Genomic DNA, 20,926 nt, shown 5'->3' with positions numbered 1-20,926 from the left:
ACTGCAGTGGTTCAAGAAGGCAGCTCACCACCGCCTTTCTCAAGGGCAATTAGGGATGGGCAATAAATGCTGGCCGAGCCAGCGAAACCCACATCCCTTGAACGAATAAAGATGTAAAAAGTCTTTGTTTACTCATGACCGGTCAATATCACAAGCAAAGTGTCTTGCGCTGACTATATCACAAATAGCATCAAAAAGCAATGTGGATTCGGGTGTTATATTTCCGCCTGAGTTAATTAGGCGAACGGATTTAGGATTATATTTGGATTACCGACAACTTCCCCCTTAATGTGAAAAAGTCAACACGGAGTGTTTTGCTGGTCTCGGAATTTGCCATGGAAGGGCAGAGGCAGTGCAAGGCAGGGCTGACTGACAGTCACTGAGAGCTCTCCTAATCAGCCTGGGCTCCCCTATAAGGATGTATATGGATCGGTCTATGCTAATACTGGGAGAAGAGCAGCTCGCCCGGAGCAGAGGGACGAAGGGTCCAGCGAGAGCGGAGCCGGCTCTTCATCAACCATGGCCGAAGGGGGTGAAGGGGAAGATGAAATCCAGTTTCTTCGAACTGTGAGTAGTAACAGGCGAAACACCTCGACTCTGCTTCGGGCAGTGAGCCTGACCTACCCGGGCGTGGAAGTCGGTGTATTTGATGCTGTCAGCAGACGTGAATTCTCGAGCTGTGGGCAAGAAGAGTAAATGTGGCTATCGCAGGGAAAGTGCTCGATACTGGACCCAGCATTTTGGGTTCCCATACTCTCTGTGAACTTCCCCCTTTGGAGTGTAAACCCTGTCTGTGTTAAGACACTTGTGTGTAGCAATTGGTGGCAAGTTGTCACCATTAGGTTACATTGCAGCGATGTTAACTGTTTGACAGGAATCCCAATTTAGCTGCGATTATTCTAGGATGTAAACTTTAAAGGGTATTGCTGGAAGGCTATTCTGCATTTTCCCGGGTAGTTGGTTTCCGAGAGATTATTTTAGCAAAATTCCTTAGCCAGCCCAGCACCCTGGTAACACATTAACACCAGCTGGAAGTTTCAACTGATTCAATAAAAGGCAGATAATTTAAAAAAAACACACACACACACAATACAGGTCAGGTTAGAAGTGCTAACGCATGGTTGATCTGTGGAATATGAAGCTTTCCTAAAGTGGAGCTGTCAAGGCTAATTCAGAGTAACTCCTACACCAACTGGATTTCCCCGGGCAATGGGCTTTCCCAGGCGAAGCGCGATTCGCAGCTCGGACCTCAGCGCAGAGTGGCCGTGCCTATTTTTAGTGAGGTGGCTGTGGTGTATGTGAGGAATGTGCTGCCCAGGGTTGGGAGTGTAAGGGATCCGGGACTGGCAGCGCACACACTCTCAACAGGTGCATTATATCTCGTACTGCAGCCCCCGGGGGGGGACTGTGACTCCGGGCATTGCCTGGCCATCGGTGTGCACTTGGGGTTATCATGAAAAGCTTTGGTGGCATGAAATATGAACGCCGTGATATGAACTTCATTTGACAAGAAGGGGAGGGGGGAGACTTGTATCGAAGGGTACCTCTATTTCCCTCCTCACCCCCCACATACACATTTCTCAGTGATAAGCACTGACACTTGCACCTTTTTGAAGACACATACCCTGAGGAATAGTTCATTTCCTCTCTCCAACTGGTAGAAAAAAGCATTGCACTTTTTATATAAGACTACAAAAAAATTGAGACCTTAAAGATGTGAAACTTAGCAAGTTAAATGGGCAGAGGGGAGTTTTGCTAGAGATTTTCAACTCGCCATTGTTCACACGACATTTGGAATGTTTTTTTTTAATTCAAAAAGATGTGTGGGTGTCACTGACAAGGTATCACCCTGAAGATGGTGATGGTGTGGCATGGAGAGGGTAGCTAGGAGTCAACCATGTTGTTGGAGGACTGGAGTCACCAGTGGATTTTCTTTCTCTGTAAGGGCATGAGTGAAACAGTTGTATTCTTAATCACATTCCAACAGCTTCATCATTGGTGGTGGGTTACAATTCACTGAAAGAGCCACTTTCTGTGGCAATGTGCATTTTGTAGCCTTGAGCTATCTCTCCTGCTCTTACCACCAGCCATTGGTATGTGTTGGAAGGATTTGCAGGTTAATACTCAACCTGTTTGGCTGTGTTATGAATGCACCTTCCTTGGATATCAAGTCCTGGGGTGGGACTTGAACCCAGAGCTCCTAGCTCTGAGGCAGGGATGCTACCCACTGCTCCACAAGACCTCCTATTGCTACTGATTACCAGTTTTTATTTCAGATCTTTTAAAAAGCTTATTTCAAACACTCGTGTCACGGTGTGAATTTCTTTTTACCTTTGAAGGTTTTATTTAAAGAACATTTCACGTCAATTGCTCCAACATAAAACTCATTTTGTTATTTCTGAGATTTAGAACTCCGAGGTTGGTGTGTTTTAACAGGAGCTGAACTAAATGCAGGTCCTAAGAACATAGTGTTGTGTTTTCTGTCCAAGGAGTTCACATTTACTTAATAATGACCACAAACATATGATTAAATTACTGTTTTACTCAAATTTTTTTCTGTACAACATGGGCTAGATAGGCCGACAGTCTTGTCCTGAATGAAGCTGTTACTATGTGAGAAGCTGGTGTGGAATTTACTTGTTCACAATTTGGATGAAAATGAGATGCTGATCTGAGAATTCCTATCACTTCAAAAATGGCTTAAAGAGCATTAGTGAAAAATGAGTTTAATTTTTCTCGCTTGTAAGAACATTGATTACAATTCCTGCTACATTCTGCAGCTGTGCAGCCGACTTGAATGAATATTTTTGTACTTCCTGTTAATGAGCTTGACGAAGGGGAAGATTTTAAAGGACTGCAGTGGCACAGGTTTCTTTTTCATTCTTTGATGGGATGTGAGTGTCACTGGCAAGAGATTTCTTGCCCGTCCCTAATTGCCCTTGAACTGAGTGGCATGCTAGGCCATTTCAGAGGGCAGTTAATAATTAACCATATTGCTGTGGGTCTGGAGTCACATGTAGGTCAGACCAGGTAAGGACAGCAGATTTCCTCCCCTAAAGGACATTAATGAACAATATAAGTTTTTACAGCAATCAATGATAGTTTTATGGTCACCATTACTGAGGTTGTATTAATCAAATTAAAATTCCCCAGCTGCTATGCTGGGATTTGAACCCATGTCCCCAGAGCATTAGCCTGGGTCTCCAGATCACTAGTCCAGTGACATTACGACAATGGGCATGATTTTCTGCACCCGCCCGCCACTGGGATCTTCCAGTCCGACCGCAAGCCAATGGACTTCTGGCTGAGGCACTGCCTCACCCACGGTGGGTCCCACCTGCGAGGGGGCTGGAAAACCGTGGCCTATGGCAGCATCTGGCCCGACCGCAAGCCAATGGACTTCTGGCTGAGGCACTGCCTCACCCACGGTGGGTCCCACCTGCGAGGGGGCTGGAAAACCGTGGCCTATGGCAGCATCTCCTGCTAGGTTTGCACAGTAGTAGGTTCAAACAAAACCCTTATATTAATTGTTGATAATCTTGTGGTACAAGCTCATTGTACACAGCATTTTCAGCCTCTCTATAATTTGTACATCATTATTAATTAATATCAGCCATGCATCACTTTCTAGCAATCCTAAATCTGCCATAATGAAGAACAGCTCTGGAATTAAATTACTATGAGCCACATTTTGCGTTCAATGATGCTGTTTGTTACATTTACACTTGCCCATGGACTTTTCATGGTCTTGTACATGGAACTTTCTGTCAGCCAATTATCAAAAAGGCACACTGTCTCCTACAGGGTATTTGCAACCCATTGACCAGGTCAAGCAACTGTGTATCTCCTTAACCAATCCAAACAGTTAATAAACAGTAAAGAGTTGGAACCAGGAAGTGTAAGTTAGAATATTGAACTCAATCTCAAATTGGGCACAGAAAGCAAAATAGAGAAGGAAAGAAAAATTGGCTTAAGAAAGAGATGAGAGAGACAGAAATAAAAAGAAGTTTAAAAATTATTTAAATTTTATTTTTCCCATCTCCTGAAGGAATAAAACTCCATATTTGTTGTTAGTTTTCAGTGCCAAAGAGGTTGTTTAGTAGTTATTAGCATTTACCACGGCTCTAAAAGTACTTACACTGGAAACATACAAGCCTTAACTTTTTCTGATTTTAATATGTATATATCAAGTATATGCAGGAACTTCATGTGCTCCATGTATTTGAATGGTGAGTCTCTTGATGAGATGCCTTTGTTGCAGAGCTTGAGGGCACCTTAGACAGCAATTTCCTGATTTATACATTTAACTGCCCATGTGTTGCCACTGGAAGTTGCTATCTAATGTACACTAAAAAACTGTGAGTGATGTTAGACCCACCATTATTTTTATCCAATCCAGCCCAATATTTTGTGACGATGGTGCAAGAATGTGAATGTTGTTGTCAGTAGATCGACCAACATTAGAGTGTGAACCAGACAAATCCTTGACCCTTGACTGTCTAGGAAAATAGCATCATTGTCTAGGGGATTATTAGGTATCTAAATGAACCTTGCCTAAATTGATTTACATTAACTTGTCCAAATTGTATTGGCATTTATGCAACCATACTTCATGGGATTAGTGCACTACAGGGTGAATAAGTTAACCTCTTCTTCCTGAATCATGATAGAGGTCAGACAACTCAATCAGAAGCAGACATTTCTTTACACATATGTGACAGCACGATTAGCAGCATTTCAATATTAAGCACTAAAAATATACAAGATACTTAAAGAGTTAATGAATAAACCTAAGGCTATAAAGGGAGATTAGGTGCATCAAAGTAACCCAGTATCAACAGGGGTTTACTTAATACATGTTATTGGCTAAACTTTGCTCTGTCACCATTCATTAAATTTCTACTTGCCTGTAGACCTGCTATGAGCTTTTTGTGTGACAAGTTCCTGGTCACCATCAAAAAAGTGCAGCACCCTCTCCAGGTCACCTGGGACCTGTGTAAACAGGACAAGTAACTGTGTATTTCCTTAAACAATCAGATTGCAGAACCATTAATGAGCAGCACAGCTTCTGAATATGGAAGTGTCAGTTAGAATGTGAATTAAAAGTCACATCAGATACCAAAACCAGAATTAAAAGAGAAAATGAAAAATTGGGTTAAGAGAGAGATAAAAGAAGCAAAAAGAATATTTATTTAAAAAAAACCCTCAAACAATAATTATAAGCTGAAGGAATGAGACTCCAAATTTGTTAAAGTTAATTTTCAGAGCCAGTGAAGTTGTTTGTCAGTAGTTAAGGCTTGCCATACCATTGAAACTGTACTTACACTGGAACAGACAAGCCCTTTTTTTTGTCTGTTGAATTTCATCCATAGCTATGATGTAAGTTTTATTTATTTATTTATTGTTCATGGGATGTGTGTGTCATTGGCCAGGCCAGCATTTATTGCCCATCTCCAATTTCCTTTGAGTAGGTGATGGCAATCCATCTTCTTGAACTGCTGAAGTCCTCCTGGTGTAGCTATGCCCATAGTGCTGTTAGGATAACATTTCCAGAATTTTGACCCAGCAACAGTGGAGGAACAGTGAAATAGTTCCAAGTCAGGATGATGTGTGACTTGTGGGGGGGGGACTTGCAGGTGGTGGTGTTCCAATGCGCTAGCTGCCCTTGTTATTTTAAGTGGTAGAGGGCATGAATTTGGAAGGTGTGGAAAGTACAGCAAATTCATGCCTTTCAATGTATTTGATTGGTGCGTCAGATGGTGAAATGTCATTTTTGGGAAGATTTTGGAGGAACAACGTATCTTGGACAACACCTTCCACATTTTTACATCGAACTATGCATGTATGGTTGTTAGAATTTGCTGTTCAATTTGCACCAATTGAGCCTTACCATTATTTTTACAGCAAAATCTGGGATTGCATTAAGGTTAAGGTCAATGATTTGTGTGAATTCAGCAAGGATAATCTATGATTAGATTTCTTGTATTGTTGACAAGTTAAGAACTTTGAATAACAAGTCTACCAGTCTAGCTCATGTTGCGTGACTTGGGTCCTCGGGATTCTGCTGTTGACACTATTCTATTTTCTACGTAAATCATCCCTTCTATAAAAGTGATGCTTGCTATTAGCCTAATTCTTCAGGTTCTTCTAAACACTTCCTCCAACATATCCAAGCTTCTCTGATCTGGTGGCGCGGTATCCTCTCATTGTTGGAGATTTTTTTATCCAGCTAAAAGTCTTTTCTTCCCCTCTTCTCTTTCCACACCCCCCTCTACCTTTCTTGTGTGCAACAAAACCCATACCATTTTAATCAACCTGGGTGTAGTTGAAGTTCACTTTTTAGATGTCAATCATCTTAAACAGACATCAGTCCAAGGATCTGCAATAAACCAATTTTAATTGCAAATCAATAATTCAGACATGCAGCCTAGCTCATGAGTCACTATGATTTCTTGGCTGTCATTAACTGAAAAACTGAACGATGTCAGATAAAATTGGCACTTGAAGTATGCAATGTCTCTAAATTCACAACGTAGCTCTACCAGTTCTGGCTGTGAACAGTTCTTTGTCTCAAAATGCTGTCATGAAATATCAGTGACTCTTACAGTTGTCCTAAAGTTCAGGTTATTGATAACTTTATTTTTATGGACTCTTTCTCCCAACAGACTTAAAAGGGCTATCATGAAAACATCAATAAAAGAAAGAAAAAAATGTGCAGTAATATAGCACTTGCCATGACCACGCGCCACCACAGAGTGTTTGAAGTACTTTTGAAGTGTAGTCACTGATGTAATGTAGCCAATTTGCACAGAGAAAGGCCCCAAAAGTAGCAATAAGCTAAATGACCAGGCAATCTGTTGTCTTAAATTATGTTGGGTGAGAAATAAATATTTCCCAAGATACCATGAGAATTCATCTGTCCTCCTTCAGGGCAAATATTGATAGCAGATTACATTTTGATGACTACCAAAGATTCATTTCAGTTAATTACCTGTGGCATACAGTAATCACATGGATAGTCTTATTTTCTTGTTCTTAATAGTTTAGAGAACAGAGTTCATGGGGATCTATAGCAATATTCTAGGCTTACAGGAAATTGAAATGATTAATGGAAATAATTTTAAATTAGATTTATAAGAAATTGCAGCTCAATCAAACACATTCAACTAATTGAGATGAATAAATACTTTGCAAATCATCACCTGATTGCACTGGTAAAATCCATGAAATGGATTAATCCAGGTGCTTTAAATAATCCCCATAACGTTTACAATCTTATGCAGTAACGCACAGTGTGACAACATTGCTATGTCAGTGACTGACCATGCTGGGAAATAAAATAATTGATGCGATGCTTAATGCATAACGAAAACCAATCAAGGGAAACAAAGTACACTTTTTAAACTATAAAGAGAGAAACAGCTAGAAAATCCATTGCCACATGGATTTCAAATTGTGGTAGAAAAGTTGCCTTCTTCTGCAGTGTGAATTGCCGTGCTTTTAATATATGGATTTTCACATAAAGTTCTTTAAATTGTCGGCCAATGAGTGAATTGGCAGTTTATGTACAAAGGGAAAGTACTGCAGGTGCTGGAAATTCAAATAAAAGCAGGATTAAATGCTGGTAATAACTCAGCAGGCCAAGCAGCATCTATGGAGAGAGAAACAGGTCACCAGCCAACTGATCTGCTGAGTATTTCCAGCACTTTCTGGTTTTATTTGCAGTTAATCAGAATTAATTGTGTAAATGGGGACTTTATACTGAGCACATCCGTCATGAGCAGAATGAAACATTGAACGATCGTTATTACGGATGTTTAGTAGCTGGTTGTCGTTTTTTGTCATTTTCTAACAGAATTGCAAGAGGGTCCAGTTTTAAAATTTGTTCTTGCTGAGAATGCGATTTTGTTAAAAGGTCATAAATTGTGAAAAAAACTTGCCATATCTTACATTTTTCGGAACAGGGAGATGTATGATAAGGGCTCCTTTTGTTTTCTCCCAGTTTAAAGAAGTAAAAATATGCAATCGTAATATGAAATTATTTAGAATGGGAAAAATCATAATTATTGTACCATGACATTGTATAATAATTTCAGATAGTTTAAGATAGCTCAGATATTGGTAATTAAGTAAAGAGCCTGTTAATTTAATGTCCAAGGCAGACATTAAAATAAGAAATTATAATGGACTAAATGCATTACTTGTTGAATAGTAACATTAATTCATTTACATCTTAAATACCCCCCTTCATTTAAGTAATGGACACTATTTTCCCAATTGAAATTGAATCGCTTTAGAGCAGGTGATTGATCAGTGATTCAGCAGCCTAAGTTGTAATAATTATTTCGTAAAAGGCCTACCGCAAGTGAAAACTCCAATAATTTGTTTAATATGTTCAATTTGTGGTAATTTGTTCAATTAATTAAATGTTATAATGGATCAGTAGCTTTGACAATTGTATCTCAAGTATTCTTGACCAATCAGAGAACAGAAATGTCAGTCCAATTTTGCTTAATGATGTGGCCATTGACTATTTATCGTCATGAGGGTCTCTATTATTTACAATTACAAGTTTCTCAAATAGATTAAGGATCAATTAGTTCAGCAAAGTCAATAGTTCACTTAGGTATTTCCATGAGTTGAAATATTAATAGCCTATTGACTGATATAGAATAACTCACTAGGTACTGTGGGCTATGCGATTGTAATGCGTTTTGGAGTTGAGATGAGAAGCAAAGCTTAAGTGGTTGTTGACAGTGATTTCAAATCTGAAATGCTATTACTTTGTAACACATGCAAAGGTGTGAAAGTGTATAATTCTTTATGACATACAAAAATATAATAACTTTTTATCATTTTTAAGCTTCTGGTGTTCATGTGTATTGGGATTTCAAGAGCTTGGGTAGTTTACCTTAAGGAAGAAAGAAAGAAAGATTTTTATAGCACTTGCAGCCTCAGCATGTTCCAAAGTGCTTCACAGCCGATGAAGTGCCTTTGAAGTGTTATTGCACGGGAATCGTAGCAGCAAATTTGTGCTAAGTCATTTGATAATAAAGCAACGTTCTGTTTTTGTGATGTTGACTCAGAGCTAGATATTGGCCAGGAGGAACTGCTCTCATGCAAATGGTCCCATGAGATATTTCACCACCACCTCGGATAGCAAATAAAGCCAAGTTTAATACCTCATCCAATAGACAGTGCAGGATTCATTCGGTGCTACACCAGAGTGTTAGCCTAAATTTGTGTGTTCAGGACTGTGGAGTGTGACCTGCTCCCATAAACTCTGTGACTCAGAGTCCTACGCATTGAGCCATAGTTGTCACTTCAACACCAGAACAAATAATGGCATCTGCCTTTATTTTACCAGCTCTGTAATATTGCAGCTTCTGTGTCTATTGTACATCTATTGTGTGGTCATTCTCTGTGTATCTGTAATTGAGAGTAACATCGGCAATTGCTTCTCAATGGCAGCCACTTGGCTGAAAACTAATCAGGTCGCAACTGTCACTCCATTTTGTCACTGTCCTACCGAAGACCATTATCTTTTAATACATTTTATCCAGAAAAATATATTCAGAGGCTATATATAAATATTGCTAAGCAAACATAGTATTTGTTGCAACAAAACCAGAAAATGCTGGAAAAACTCAGCAGGTCTGACAGCATCTATGGAGAGAGAAACAGAGTTAACGGTTCAAGACCGTATGACTCTTCTTCGAGCTCTGAAGAAGGGGCATACGGATGCAAGATGTTAACTTTGTTTCTCCCTCTCCACAGATGCTGTCAGAACTGCTGAGGTTTTCCAGCATTTTCTGTTTTTGTTGCAGATTTCCAGCATCCGCAGTATTTTGCTTCAACCATAGTATTTGTTGCTACATTTTAAATGTATTAGTAAAACGAACCTCAAAAGGTAACAGATGTAAAAAAAAACGTTTTATTCTGAAGGTTGAAAATCAAAGGTTATTTATGTGAGAATATATGTCCTGGTGACTCTTATTTGGAGGCTGATTTCTTCTGGAAGCACGTGGCGTTCCAGCTTGGTTCTCCCTGGTATAAAATTAGACGTAGAAAAGCTGATGTTGCCAAGATACATGCGCTCCCTGCTCCCATCTGCCTTCTGAGGTCATTGCACCAGCACCTCTACATCAGCAAAGTAATGACACATACTAACTGCACGGTGGATAGGATTTCTGAAGAAGTACCTATTTCAGAATAGCAATTGGATCGTGATGCTATTAGTATATTTCTCTGTATGAAACAAAGATTAACTACATTGATTTATAACTGCATGACAAGATAATGCTTTGTCTCAGATATTATAACACAATACTGGAAGACTAAAGCGCACTGTTACAATTGGCCATTTTTTCTCATAAGTTAGCAAGTTTTATATAATACCCAGAAACGGCAGATATATTTTATGATTTTATTTCTTAATAGCAAATCTTTTTTTTTAACGTGAACATTTCAGAGTAATAAATATCTTAACAATTTATGACTGTGCTTAATCAACTATTTTAAAATTCTCATCCTTGCTTTCAAATCCCTCCATAGCCTCATCCTTCCCTATCCCTGTAATCTACTCCAGCCCCACTACCCTCCAAGATATGTACACCCCTCTAATTCTGGCCTCTTGAGCATTCCTGATTTTAATCGCCCCATTATTGATGGCTTAAGCAGCAGGGCCTTAAGCTCTGGAATTCCCTCTCGAAACCTTTCTGCCTCTCCACCTCACGTTTCTCCTTTAAGATGTTACACTTTAAGACACTGCTTAAAACCCAGCTCTTCGACCAAGCTTTTGAGCATTTGGTCATCGGTCAGAATATCTCTTAAAATGGCTCGGTGATATAGCTTATTTTGTAATGCACTTTCGTTACATCAACAGCACTTATATATATGCAAGTAGTTATTGTATCCTTTCAGCAAGGACAACATTAACCAGGGTTCAACTATTGCTGTTATAACATGAGGCACTACTTCACATGAAATTTTCACATGCAGCTTTTACTGTATTGTTATTCTAAATTCAATACTCTTATGTCATTTTTAATTATTATTCCATAAAAATATCGATTATGATTTGTAGAGAAAACAACCCCTTACAGTTTCTCCTGAGCAGCAGGATGTATCCAATTTACTTTACTTGAAATTAATCACAAAAATTGTTTTTGAGGCATTATTATCTGAAAAGAAAAATTACAGGTTGTGCATATGTCATCCATCAAGATATCAGAGCTGGAAACAAGCTTACACTAGCTTAGAGTTAATGAAGAATCTCTTTTATACAAAACAGTGGCCTGAATTTCACGCTTGGCCAAGTCGGCGGGTCCAAAAGCAGACACGAAATGTGCTTCCACCTGCGATTGGCCCCCAAACACAATTGCACACTGGCTGGCCAATTAACGGCCAGCCAATTAACGGCCAGCCAATTAACGGCCAGCCAATTAACGGCCAGCCAGCGTGAAACGTATTCTGAGAAAGCCTCAGCGCTGCTGAGGGGATGCGGGAAGAGGGCAGGCACTGACAAGGTGGGCGCTTCTGGCGAGTTCCCTGAAGGCAAACAGTTGTTGAGGGAGCTGCAGACCTGGACAGATTAAATGACAAGAAAAAACTTGTGTCTATGCAACACATTCAAGCACCTGACAGCAGAACTCAAAAAACATCAGTCCCCAGATATCTTTTTTTAATTGTATTCCATCCCGGGCATTTCATCCCGCCCTTAGATGAGGTTTCGTTAAAAATGGGCTGCCCGCCTGCCTGTTTTGCCCGTGCGACGAGCGCGAAATCACACGGGCAAGCTAAAATCATGGGCCTAAAATAATGGCCTTAATTGGCCCTTTAATTGTCGGCGGACATGGCTCCGATTCCTGTGTGCACCCGCCAACCTCAAAATTGCTCTCGTGCACGATGACATTGGGACGCACACCGGACGTAATTTCACGCAATTCCACGTGCGTTCAGGCATGCGCCCGCCCAATCAATGCAAAATGCTGGCCAGTAGCTTTTGTTTGGCGATCATTTGCATCTCATTGAGACTGAGAATTTCATTTACCCTCTTGTATTGTAGCTTCTGCTTAGAAAATTAGCATTTCTCTTCAATAGGTACTCCAATTTTATGTCATTTCTACCACCCGCTCCTGTATATCTTCACCTTTCTCATTTGAATGAACACATTGCACTGATCAAAAGTGCAGCTCTCTTTCTAGATAAATAATTAAACTTAAAGGAAAAACTCTCCAAAATTCCATGACAAAACGGACCAATTTATTTGATGTTCCACTTATATGATACATGGTCCAGTTTGAATATTTTATGAGAAATAGCACCAGGTGAAGCATATCATTTGAATTGTAAACATTACAGTTTAGGAGATTATAATTTGGCTTATCAAGCTTGTGATTGGCAGATCTTCAACGAGACCAGTGTATTCTAATTGGACTTTGCTCATGTTGTCATCCTATTGGAAAATCTGAATATGATAACAGATCAGTTGAACACACTATTTTGACTTAAGTATATAAACTGGAGATGATACAGATTTTCAAATAAAAATGTTTCTGTGTTTATATCTTTATTATATGCAATCACACTATGAAATACTTCAGAAATATTTTAGCCATAACCTGTGTATAATACATTAAAAATCTTTCTTCTAGTCACACATGATGTTTATGGCACTTGACTCTCCTTTGATATTTTTGTCACTTTTTTTGTGTCAAATTCATCCATTATAAATTCCCATGGCCAGGATATTTAGGTCACCGAGCGAGGGGGCCTATCGAGGCCATTTACAAAGAAATTGAAATAATTAATGGACCTGCCCATCCAACCTGAAGGTTGGCGGGCAGGCCGGGAGCCCTGGCGGGCTTCAGAAAAAGCGTGAAACCTCATCCACGGGCGGGATGAGGTTTCATGAGAGTTTTTAAAAATTTAATAAATGTTTGATCAGAAGCGATGGACGTGTCCCAACTCACGTGACAGTGTCACATGAGGGGACATGACAGGGAAATTTTATTCTTGCCCCTTCACCATTTTTAAATTCGGCGCCGATCTCCCTGAGGCAACACTTAGCCTCAGGGAGATGAGTGCGTTCTTTTGAGCGCATGGGCAAAACAGCACAGTCTCGGCTGAAGGATTCCACCCCCCCCTCCCCCACGCCCGCACAGGGGGCGCAAAGCACTTCCTGGTGGAGGTCAAGCTGGGCGGGCCTTAATTGGCCCACCCACGTAAAATGGCGGCAAGCCCCCAATTGGGGGCGGCAATTGGAGGCGCGGCCGCACACGCCCGCTCCTGCACTTCCCCCCACAATTGGGGGGGAAATTTCTTCCCTGTGTCTACATTTATCATGGAGAGTCCCTACGGAAACCCATCAGCCTGACCATTAGATAAAAGCAAAATACTGCGGATGCTGGAGATCTGAGACAAAAACAGAAAATGCTGGGAAAAACTCAGCAGGTCTGGCAGCAACTGTGGAGAGAAAAAACAGAGTTAATGTTTCGAGTCCGCGTGACTACTTTGAAGAAGAAGAATGGTCGGCTCCGCAACCGACCCCCACCCGCTCGTGCCGAGCCCACCTGACCGATGTAAAATCCTGGCCGTGAAAATCTGGGCGTAGCCAGAGCTGCGACAATGTCCAGTGAATTTGGAATGTGAGCATGAGCCGTGTATCTAATTTACCAGGATATATCTGTGCTGTTCAGTCAACTATACTGAGGAAACTTTTTTTTATTCATCCGGGGCATTGCTGGCAAGGCCGGCATTTATTGCCCATTCCGAATTGCCCTTAAGAAGGTGGTTATCCACCTTCTTAAACCCTTAAACCGCTGACGGCTGTGTGATGTTGTTAGGAAGAGAATTCCAAAATTTTGAACCAGAAACAACAAAGTAATAGTTCCGAGGAAGGATGGTGTGTGAGTTCGAGGGGAACTTGCACTTGGTGGTGTTCCCAAGCATCTGCTGCACTTTGCTTTTCTAGGTGGTATGGGTTGTAGCTTACTTAAACTTCTAGAAGTTTCTGCCCAAATGTTTTTAAAATTTGAAATTCAAAACTAAATGTCGAAAGGCTAGACAGCAAATTTCCATACGTTTTCTAAAGTAAAACTCTTATTGATTTTGTTAAAAAATAGGCTGTGTGCGTTATGTGCTTAAGGGGGAATTTTGATGATACAATTGTTAAGATCGCAAGGGATACCAGAAACTTTTAAAAAAACAAACTCGAACTCCCAGGAGAGAGTTTTCTGCAGGTCGGGCGGGCCGGTCAGGAGCGAGCGGGGGTGGGCGCAGAGCCGATCGCTGCCCACAATCGGCTGCGTGCCACCATTTTATGTGGGTGGGCCAATTAAGGCCCGCCCAGCATGACGCAGGGCTGGTAGCGCTCAGCACTACCTGTACGGGGAAGGGGGGGAGGAAGAGTCGGGGCCTGTGCTCTTTTGCGCATGCCCACGAAAGAGCGCAGGAATCTCCCTGATGCACGGCGCTGCCTCGGGGAGATTAAGTACATAATAAAAGTTCATAAATAATGAAGTTAAAAATTATTTAGATGTGTCCCCTCATGTGACAATATCACATGAGTTGGGACATGTTTATGATTGTGCAAAAATTATTTATTAATTTTATAAAACCTTCAGGAAACTTCATCCCGCCCATGGATGAGGTTTCCTGAAAAACGCAAAGGCCGCTTGGGCTCTTTGCCTGCCCCGCCCCCCCCCCCCCCCCTCAACCTTAAGGTTGGACCGTCAGCGCTGTTAATTATCCAAATTACTTCCCTAATGGGCTTAACAGGCCTTTGACAGTTTGGTGGGCATGCAGCCACCTCCGGCGTGTGCCTGCCGAATGAAAGATCTAAATCTAAATAAGTGCGATGATATCGGGACGCAAACCTGACGTCACCTTGCATCATTTTGGCATTCGGCATGTCAGGTCCACCCCCGATAGGCTGACATCAAAATTCTGGCCCCAGTTATTAACTGCAAGAATTATGCCACAGGATTTTACGTTTTAAACAATGCTTTTACTGTACAAGAGTTAAACAAAGCAAGTAATACTAACTTAACACGAGAACTAGGGCCTGAACTTCCTCGGGCTGGCAATCCTCTCCTGAAGAACTTAGTAATTGTGGATGCCCCAGCTTGAATTTGGACCTCAATGCACTGTTACTTAGTGACTCCATGTCAAAAAACACCCTTGGTGTTTGATAGCTCTGTGTTCTGGTCTACAGCTCCTGGCAGATTTCTCTCTCTGCTTCTCAAAGCTCCAATTCTGCTTCTGTTTCTGTGAAAGACACACAGATAAACACAAAGCAAAATAAAACCCCCTGCAAACTATCTCCATGACAACATGGCATCTCTGGGGTGTCCCAGATCGAGATCCCAAGTAACCATCTCTAAATCCCAAAACTGCCTTTTGTGCTGGGAAACCATATGAGTAATTTAAACTCCCTTTGAAGACAACTGTAGACATCTTGTTTCATTGAGAAACTCAGAAGGGGCCACCCCATTGTTTAATGTTTTCTCACTTCCAACGCTGACCTTATTCCATAAACATAGGGTACCCTGTGAATCATAATCACTTTAAGTCTGTTTACCACTCTCCTAAACCAGGTGCTTTTAAAAACTTCAATCCTCAAGTTAAAATACTCCTACAACATATGAATCTTGAAATAAAACATTTTTACAACCTAGTTGTAGCCTTTCTTTTGTTTTCTATAACTGATAAAAGGTGAAAGATGGGGTTTGGATGAGGGGGATGGAGAGAAGACAGCGAGGCGTTAGAGCAGTTTCTTAATTTAATGTGACTTCAATTTCCAAAAGAAAGGACGCATTTTGCAGTTGTAATGATGGTGAAACTCTCAAAAAATGTTGTAAGGATAAGCCCAGCAATTACAGACCAGTCAGTTTGACTTCAGTGGTGGGCAAGATTCTAGAAACAATTATTCGGGATAGAATTAGTAACCACATGGAAAAATATGTGTTGATAAGGAAGTGTCCGCATGGATTTCTAAAGGGGAAAGCATGTTTAACTAACTTGCTGGAGTTATTTGAAGAGGTAACCAAAAAGGTCGTTGAGGGTAATGCTGTTGATGTGGTGTACATGGACTCTCAAAAGGCATTTGATACAGTGCCACACAACAGATTTGTGAGAAAAGTTATTGCTCATGGAGTAAAAGGAACAGTAGCAACATGGATACAAAATTGGTTGCAAAATAAGAAGCAGAGGGTAATGGTCAATGGATATTTTTTGGGCTGGAGGAAGGTTTGTTGTGGAGTTCCCCAGGGGCCAGTATTGGGACCCTTGCTTTTCCTGATATATATTAATGACCTAGATCTTGATGTGCAGGGGACAATTTCAAAGTTTGTGGATGATACAAAGCTTGGGATTGTTGTAAACTGTAAGGAGGACAGAGTAGAACTTCAAAAGGACATTTTAAGTTGGAGGAGTGGGCAGATAGATGGCAGATGAAGCTCATTGTGGAGAAGTGTGAGGTGATGCATTTTGGTAGCAAGAACATGGACAGGCAATATAAAATAAGGGGTGAAATTTTGAAGGGGATGCAGGAGCAGAAAGACCTGGGTGTATACGTGCATAGATCATTGAAGGTGGCAGGACAGGTGGAGAGAGCAGTTAATAAAGCATATAGTATCCTGGGCTTTATTATTAGGGGCATAGAGTACAAGAGCAAAGAGGTTATGCTGAATTTATATAATACACTCGTTAGACCTCAACTGGAGCATTGTGTATAGTTCTGGGTGCCACATTATAGGAAGGATGTGAACACATTGGAGAGAGTGTGGAAGAGGTTTACGAGAATGGTTCCAGGATGAGAAGCTTCAGCCATGAGGATAGATTGGAGAGGTTGGGAATGTTCTCCTTGGAGAGAAAAAGACTAAGAGGAGATTTGATAGAGATGTTCAAAATCATGCGGGGGCTGGACAGAGTAGATAGGGAGAAGCTGTTCCAGCTCATAAAAGGATCAAGAACGAGAGGGCACAGATTTTTAAAGTGATTTGCAAAAGTAGCAAATGTGATGTGAGAGAAAACTTTTTCACACAACAAGTGGTTTGGGTCTGGAATGCACAGCCTGGAAGTGTGGTGGAGGTAGGTTCAGTTGATGCATTCAGGAGGGCATTAGATGATGACTTGAATAGAAACAATGTGCAGGGGTATGGGGAAAAGGCAGGACAGGGCAATGGCACTAGGTCATGATCCACATTTGGAGAGCCAGTGCAGATGCAGTGGGCCGAATGGCCTCCTTCTGTGCCATTAAAATTCTGTGATCCTGTGATTACAACTTCTGGGCCTGAATTTTTCAGTTGGTGGGAGGGTTTGGTGGGAGCGGGCGGGGGCAGTTTCGAAGCCAATCGCTGCCTGCGATTGGCTCTGCATCGCCATTTTAGGCGGATGGGCCAATTAAGGCCCGCCCAACGTAATACATGAGCCGTAGTGCTCAGCGCTCCCTGTGCGGGCAGGGGGAGGAGGGAGAGTCGGGGCCAGCGCTCTTTCGTCCATGCGCGCGAAAGAACGCTTCAATCTCCCTGAGGTACGGAGCTGCCTCAGGGAGATTGAAGCGATTGTTAAAAAAATAAATTAATGGATTAAAAATTTAATTAAACACGTTCCCTCATTTAACTGTGTCACATAAGATGGGCCATGTTTTTATATATCAGAAATTTAAAAAATTTAATTAATAAAAGCTTTAGGAAACCTCATCCCGCTCGTGGTTGAAGTTTCCTAAAAAAATATGAAGGCCGCTTGGCCTTTTTGCCTGCCCGTCAACCTTAAGGTTGAACAGGCAGCGTTAACAATCGCATTCATTAATTCGTTAATGGCCTGAACGTGGAAACCTAGAAGCTGCTGTCAGTATTTATCTGCTCCTCCACAGGCTGCAGTGTTGAAGCTGCTGCAAGTGAAAATGTCTATGAAATCGCTTAAATTAATGGCCTGGATTTTGCAGCCAGCGGCAAAGCAACAGCGCTCGATGTTGACCGAGAGAAAAGCTGACTACGAAATCCGGGCATTTGAAACATAATATGAACTTTATGAAGCTAGTTAAATACTTTGCCTGTGCTGTGTTGACAGCTAGAAAAGGTCAATATGAAGAACTTATACTCGTGAGACAGATGATAATCTCTACTATCTACAGGATGGAGCTGAATTTTACTTGCCCCTGCCATGGGCATGTTTTCTGTTGGGGGGTGGGGGCGAGCATGTAAGATGGAGTGGGCACCCATCCCACCACTTTCCCACCCACCCCCCAGCTCTTTCCCATAATACCGGGGGAGGAGGGGAGGAGGGGAGGAGGGGAGGGGTATGGCGGGGGGCTGGTTTGGGGGAAGTGCGGGTGGGTGCTGAAATCGACAGCCTGCCCCGCCATATTTAAATGAATAATTAAGTGTCAATTAGGCTTGTTATCAAGCCAGTTGGCCCTGATCATATGCTGCCCACGTGATAAAACGTTTGGCGTGGGCGGCAGAGCGGGAGCAGGAAGCCTGATTTTGAAATGTCTAAAGGGTGGGAAGGTCGCTCTTCGGGGGCTGTCTCGTGCCAATCGCGGAGTGGACCCCTCTCCCCCACCCTTAGGTCAAATCCCCATCTCCCTTCCTACCTTCTCCCTCCCTTAAACCCAACCCCTCCCCCCTCCTGCCCCTCTGCCTGGCCGACCCAAACCCTCCCAGTACAAGACCCTGGACATACCTGCTCCGGGGATCCATGGGCCTTGATCTCCTTTTCCATGCTTAGCCTTGACTCCCCCATGACACATTGCCACAAGAGGTCAACCAACATATATAAAGATCAGACTCACATTTCCTCAACAATTTCTGCTATTCCAAACCAGTTACTTCATTTACAAGTATGAATTGCTGGCTGGCGAGCCATAAATTCTCAGCATGTTTTGGTGTTTGATTGCCCTCAGACCGTGTGCGCAAAAGTAACAATAGTTTTTAAGGACCCCGAGATGTCACTGGTGAGATATGGATGAGGAAGGAGCCTTTGCTCCGGAATCCAGAAGAAACCTACATTCCCGCATCGTAACATCCGACCGATTCTTTAATAAAACCAAAAATGCTAATATTACACTAAAAACCTTTCAGTATGTGGGGTGATGGTGGCGTAGTGGTAATATCACTGGACTAGTAATCTAGAGGTCCAGGTTAATTCTCTGAGGACATGGGTTCAAATCCCACCATGGCAGCTGGTGGAACTCAGATTCAATCAATAAATCTGGATTATAAAGTTAGTCTCAGTAATGGTGACCATGAAACTAACATTGATTGTGGTAAAAACCCATCTGGGGTTTTAGTGCCCTTTAGGGGAAGGAAATCTACCACCATTACCTCATCTGACCTTTATGTGACTCCAAACCCCACAGCAATGTGGTTGACTCTTAACTGCCCTCTGAAATGGTCCAGCAAGCTACTCAGTTCAAGGGCAATTCAGGATGGGCAATAAATACTGGCCTTGTCAGTGATGCTTGCATCCCTTGATGGAATGAAGTATGTGAAGAAAAGATAAGTAACCATCCTAATGTGATTGAATGGGCAGTAAAAGCTGCAAAGAGGTTGTTAATGTGGGTTTAGTAATCTGCCAACAAGTTTTTAAAGAGGTGAAAAATTGCTGGATGTAATACAAACAATCTCTCAGGTAAGCAGTGACAATCTATCAAGTGTAATGTGGCTACAATCCCCGTAGAGACCAATAACTTTTAAAAAGATATTTGAAATCCCAGTGACTGACTTGAAGGATCACACAACACGATTGCAAGTTTTAAGACTTCTATTGTAATAAACAAATGACAAGTCTGGAACATAAGAAATAGGAACAGGAGTAGACTATTTGGCCCCTCGAGCCTGCTCCGCCATTCAATAAGATCATGGCTGATCTTCTTGTGTTTCGATTTCCACATTCCCATTTACCCCCGATAACCTTTGATTCCCTTGCCTAACAAGAATCTATCTACAAGAAACTACTGCGGATGCTGGAAATCCAAAACAAAAACAGAATTACCTGGAAAAACTCAGCAGGTCTGGCAGCATTGGCGAAGAAGAAAAGAGTTGATGTTTCGAGTCCTCATGACCCTTCAACAGAACAGAATCTATCTACCTCTGCCTTAAAAATATTCAATGACTCCGCCTCCACTGCCTTCTGAGGCAGAGAGTCTCACAACCCTCAGAGAAAAAATTTCTCCTCCTCTCTGCCCGAAAAGGGCAACCCCTAATTTTAAAACAGTGCCCCCTAGTTCTGGACTCACCCATAAGAGGAAACATCCTTTCGATGTTCACCTTATCAAGGCTATTCAGGATCTTGTATACTTCAATCAAATCACCCCTCACTCTTCTAAGCTCCAGTGGAAACAAGCCCAGTCTGTCCAACCTTTCCTCATAAGACAACCCACTCATTCCAGATATCAATCTAGTAAACCTCCCCTGAACCGCCTCCAATGCATTTACATCCTTCCTTAAATGAGGAGACCAAAACTGCACTCAGTATTCTAGGTGCAGTCTCACTAATGCCCTGTATAACTGAAGCATGACATCCTTACTTTTATGTTCAATCCCTCTCCTAATAAAGGATAGCAATCCATTAGCCTTCTTAATTACTTGCTGTACCTGCATATTAACCTTTTGTGATTCATGTACTAGAGCGCCTAGATCCCTCTGCACCTCAGAATTATGCAGCCATTCTCCATTTAAATAATACTCTGCTTTTTTATTCTTCCTGCCAAAGTGAACAACTCACATTTTCCCACATTAAACTCTATTTGCCAGATCTTTGCCCACTCACTCAACCTATCTATATCCATCTGCAACCTCCTCATGTCCTCTTCACAACATACTTTCCTACCTATGTTTGTGTCATCTGCAAATGTAGCTACCATGTCTTCACCCCCCTCATCTAAGTCATTGATGTAAATCGTAAAAAGCTGAGGCCC

The 20,926-nt window shown here is 41.8% G+C and overlaps 1 protein-coding gene across 2 annotated transcripts in view; it reads left to right on the top strand.

Annotated features, from left to right (window-relative positions):
- The first annotated feature begins 451 nt into the window (after positions 1–451).
- LOC144693381 (ryanodine receptor 3-like) overlaps positions 452–20,926 on the top strand; it is a 337,370-nt gene continuing 316,895 nt past the window's right edge. For both annotated transcript variants that reach the window (XM_078563242.1, XM_078563241.1), the window contains exon 1: positions 452–567. In XM_078563242.1, coding sequence (XP_078419368.1) covers positions 520–567 — 48 coding nt within the window. In that variant the 5' untranslated portion in view covers positions 452–519. The remainder of the gene's footprint in view (positions 568–20,926) is intronic.

The sequence above is a fragment of the Cetorhinus maximus genome, chromosome 18 (genome assembly GCF_964194155.1).
Source record: "Cetorhinus maximus chromosome 18, sCetMax3.hap1.1, whole genome shotgun sequence".
Classification (NCBI taxonomy): domain Eukaryota; kingdom Metazoa; phylum Chordata; class Chondrichthyes; order Lamniformes; family Cetorhinidae; genus Cetorhinus; species Cetorhinus maximus.
This window is presented reverse-complemented; position numbering and strand designations above follow the sequence as displayed.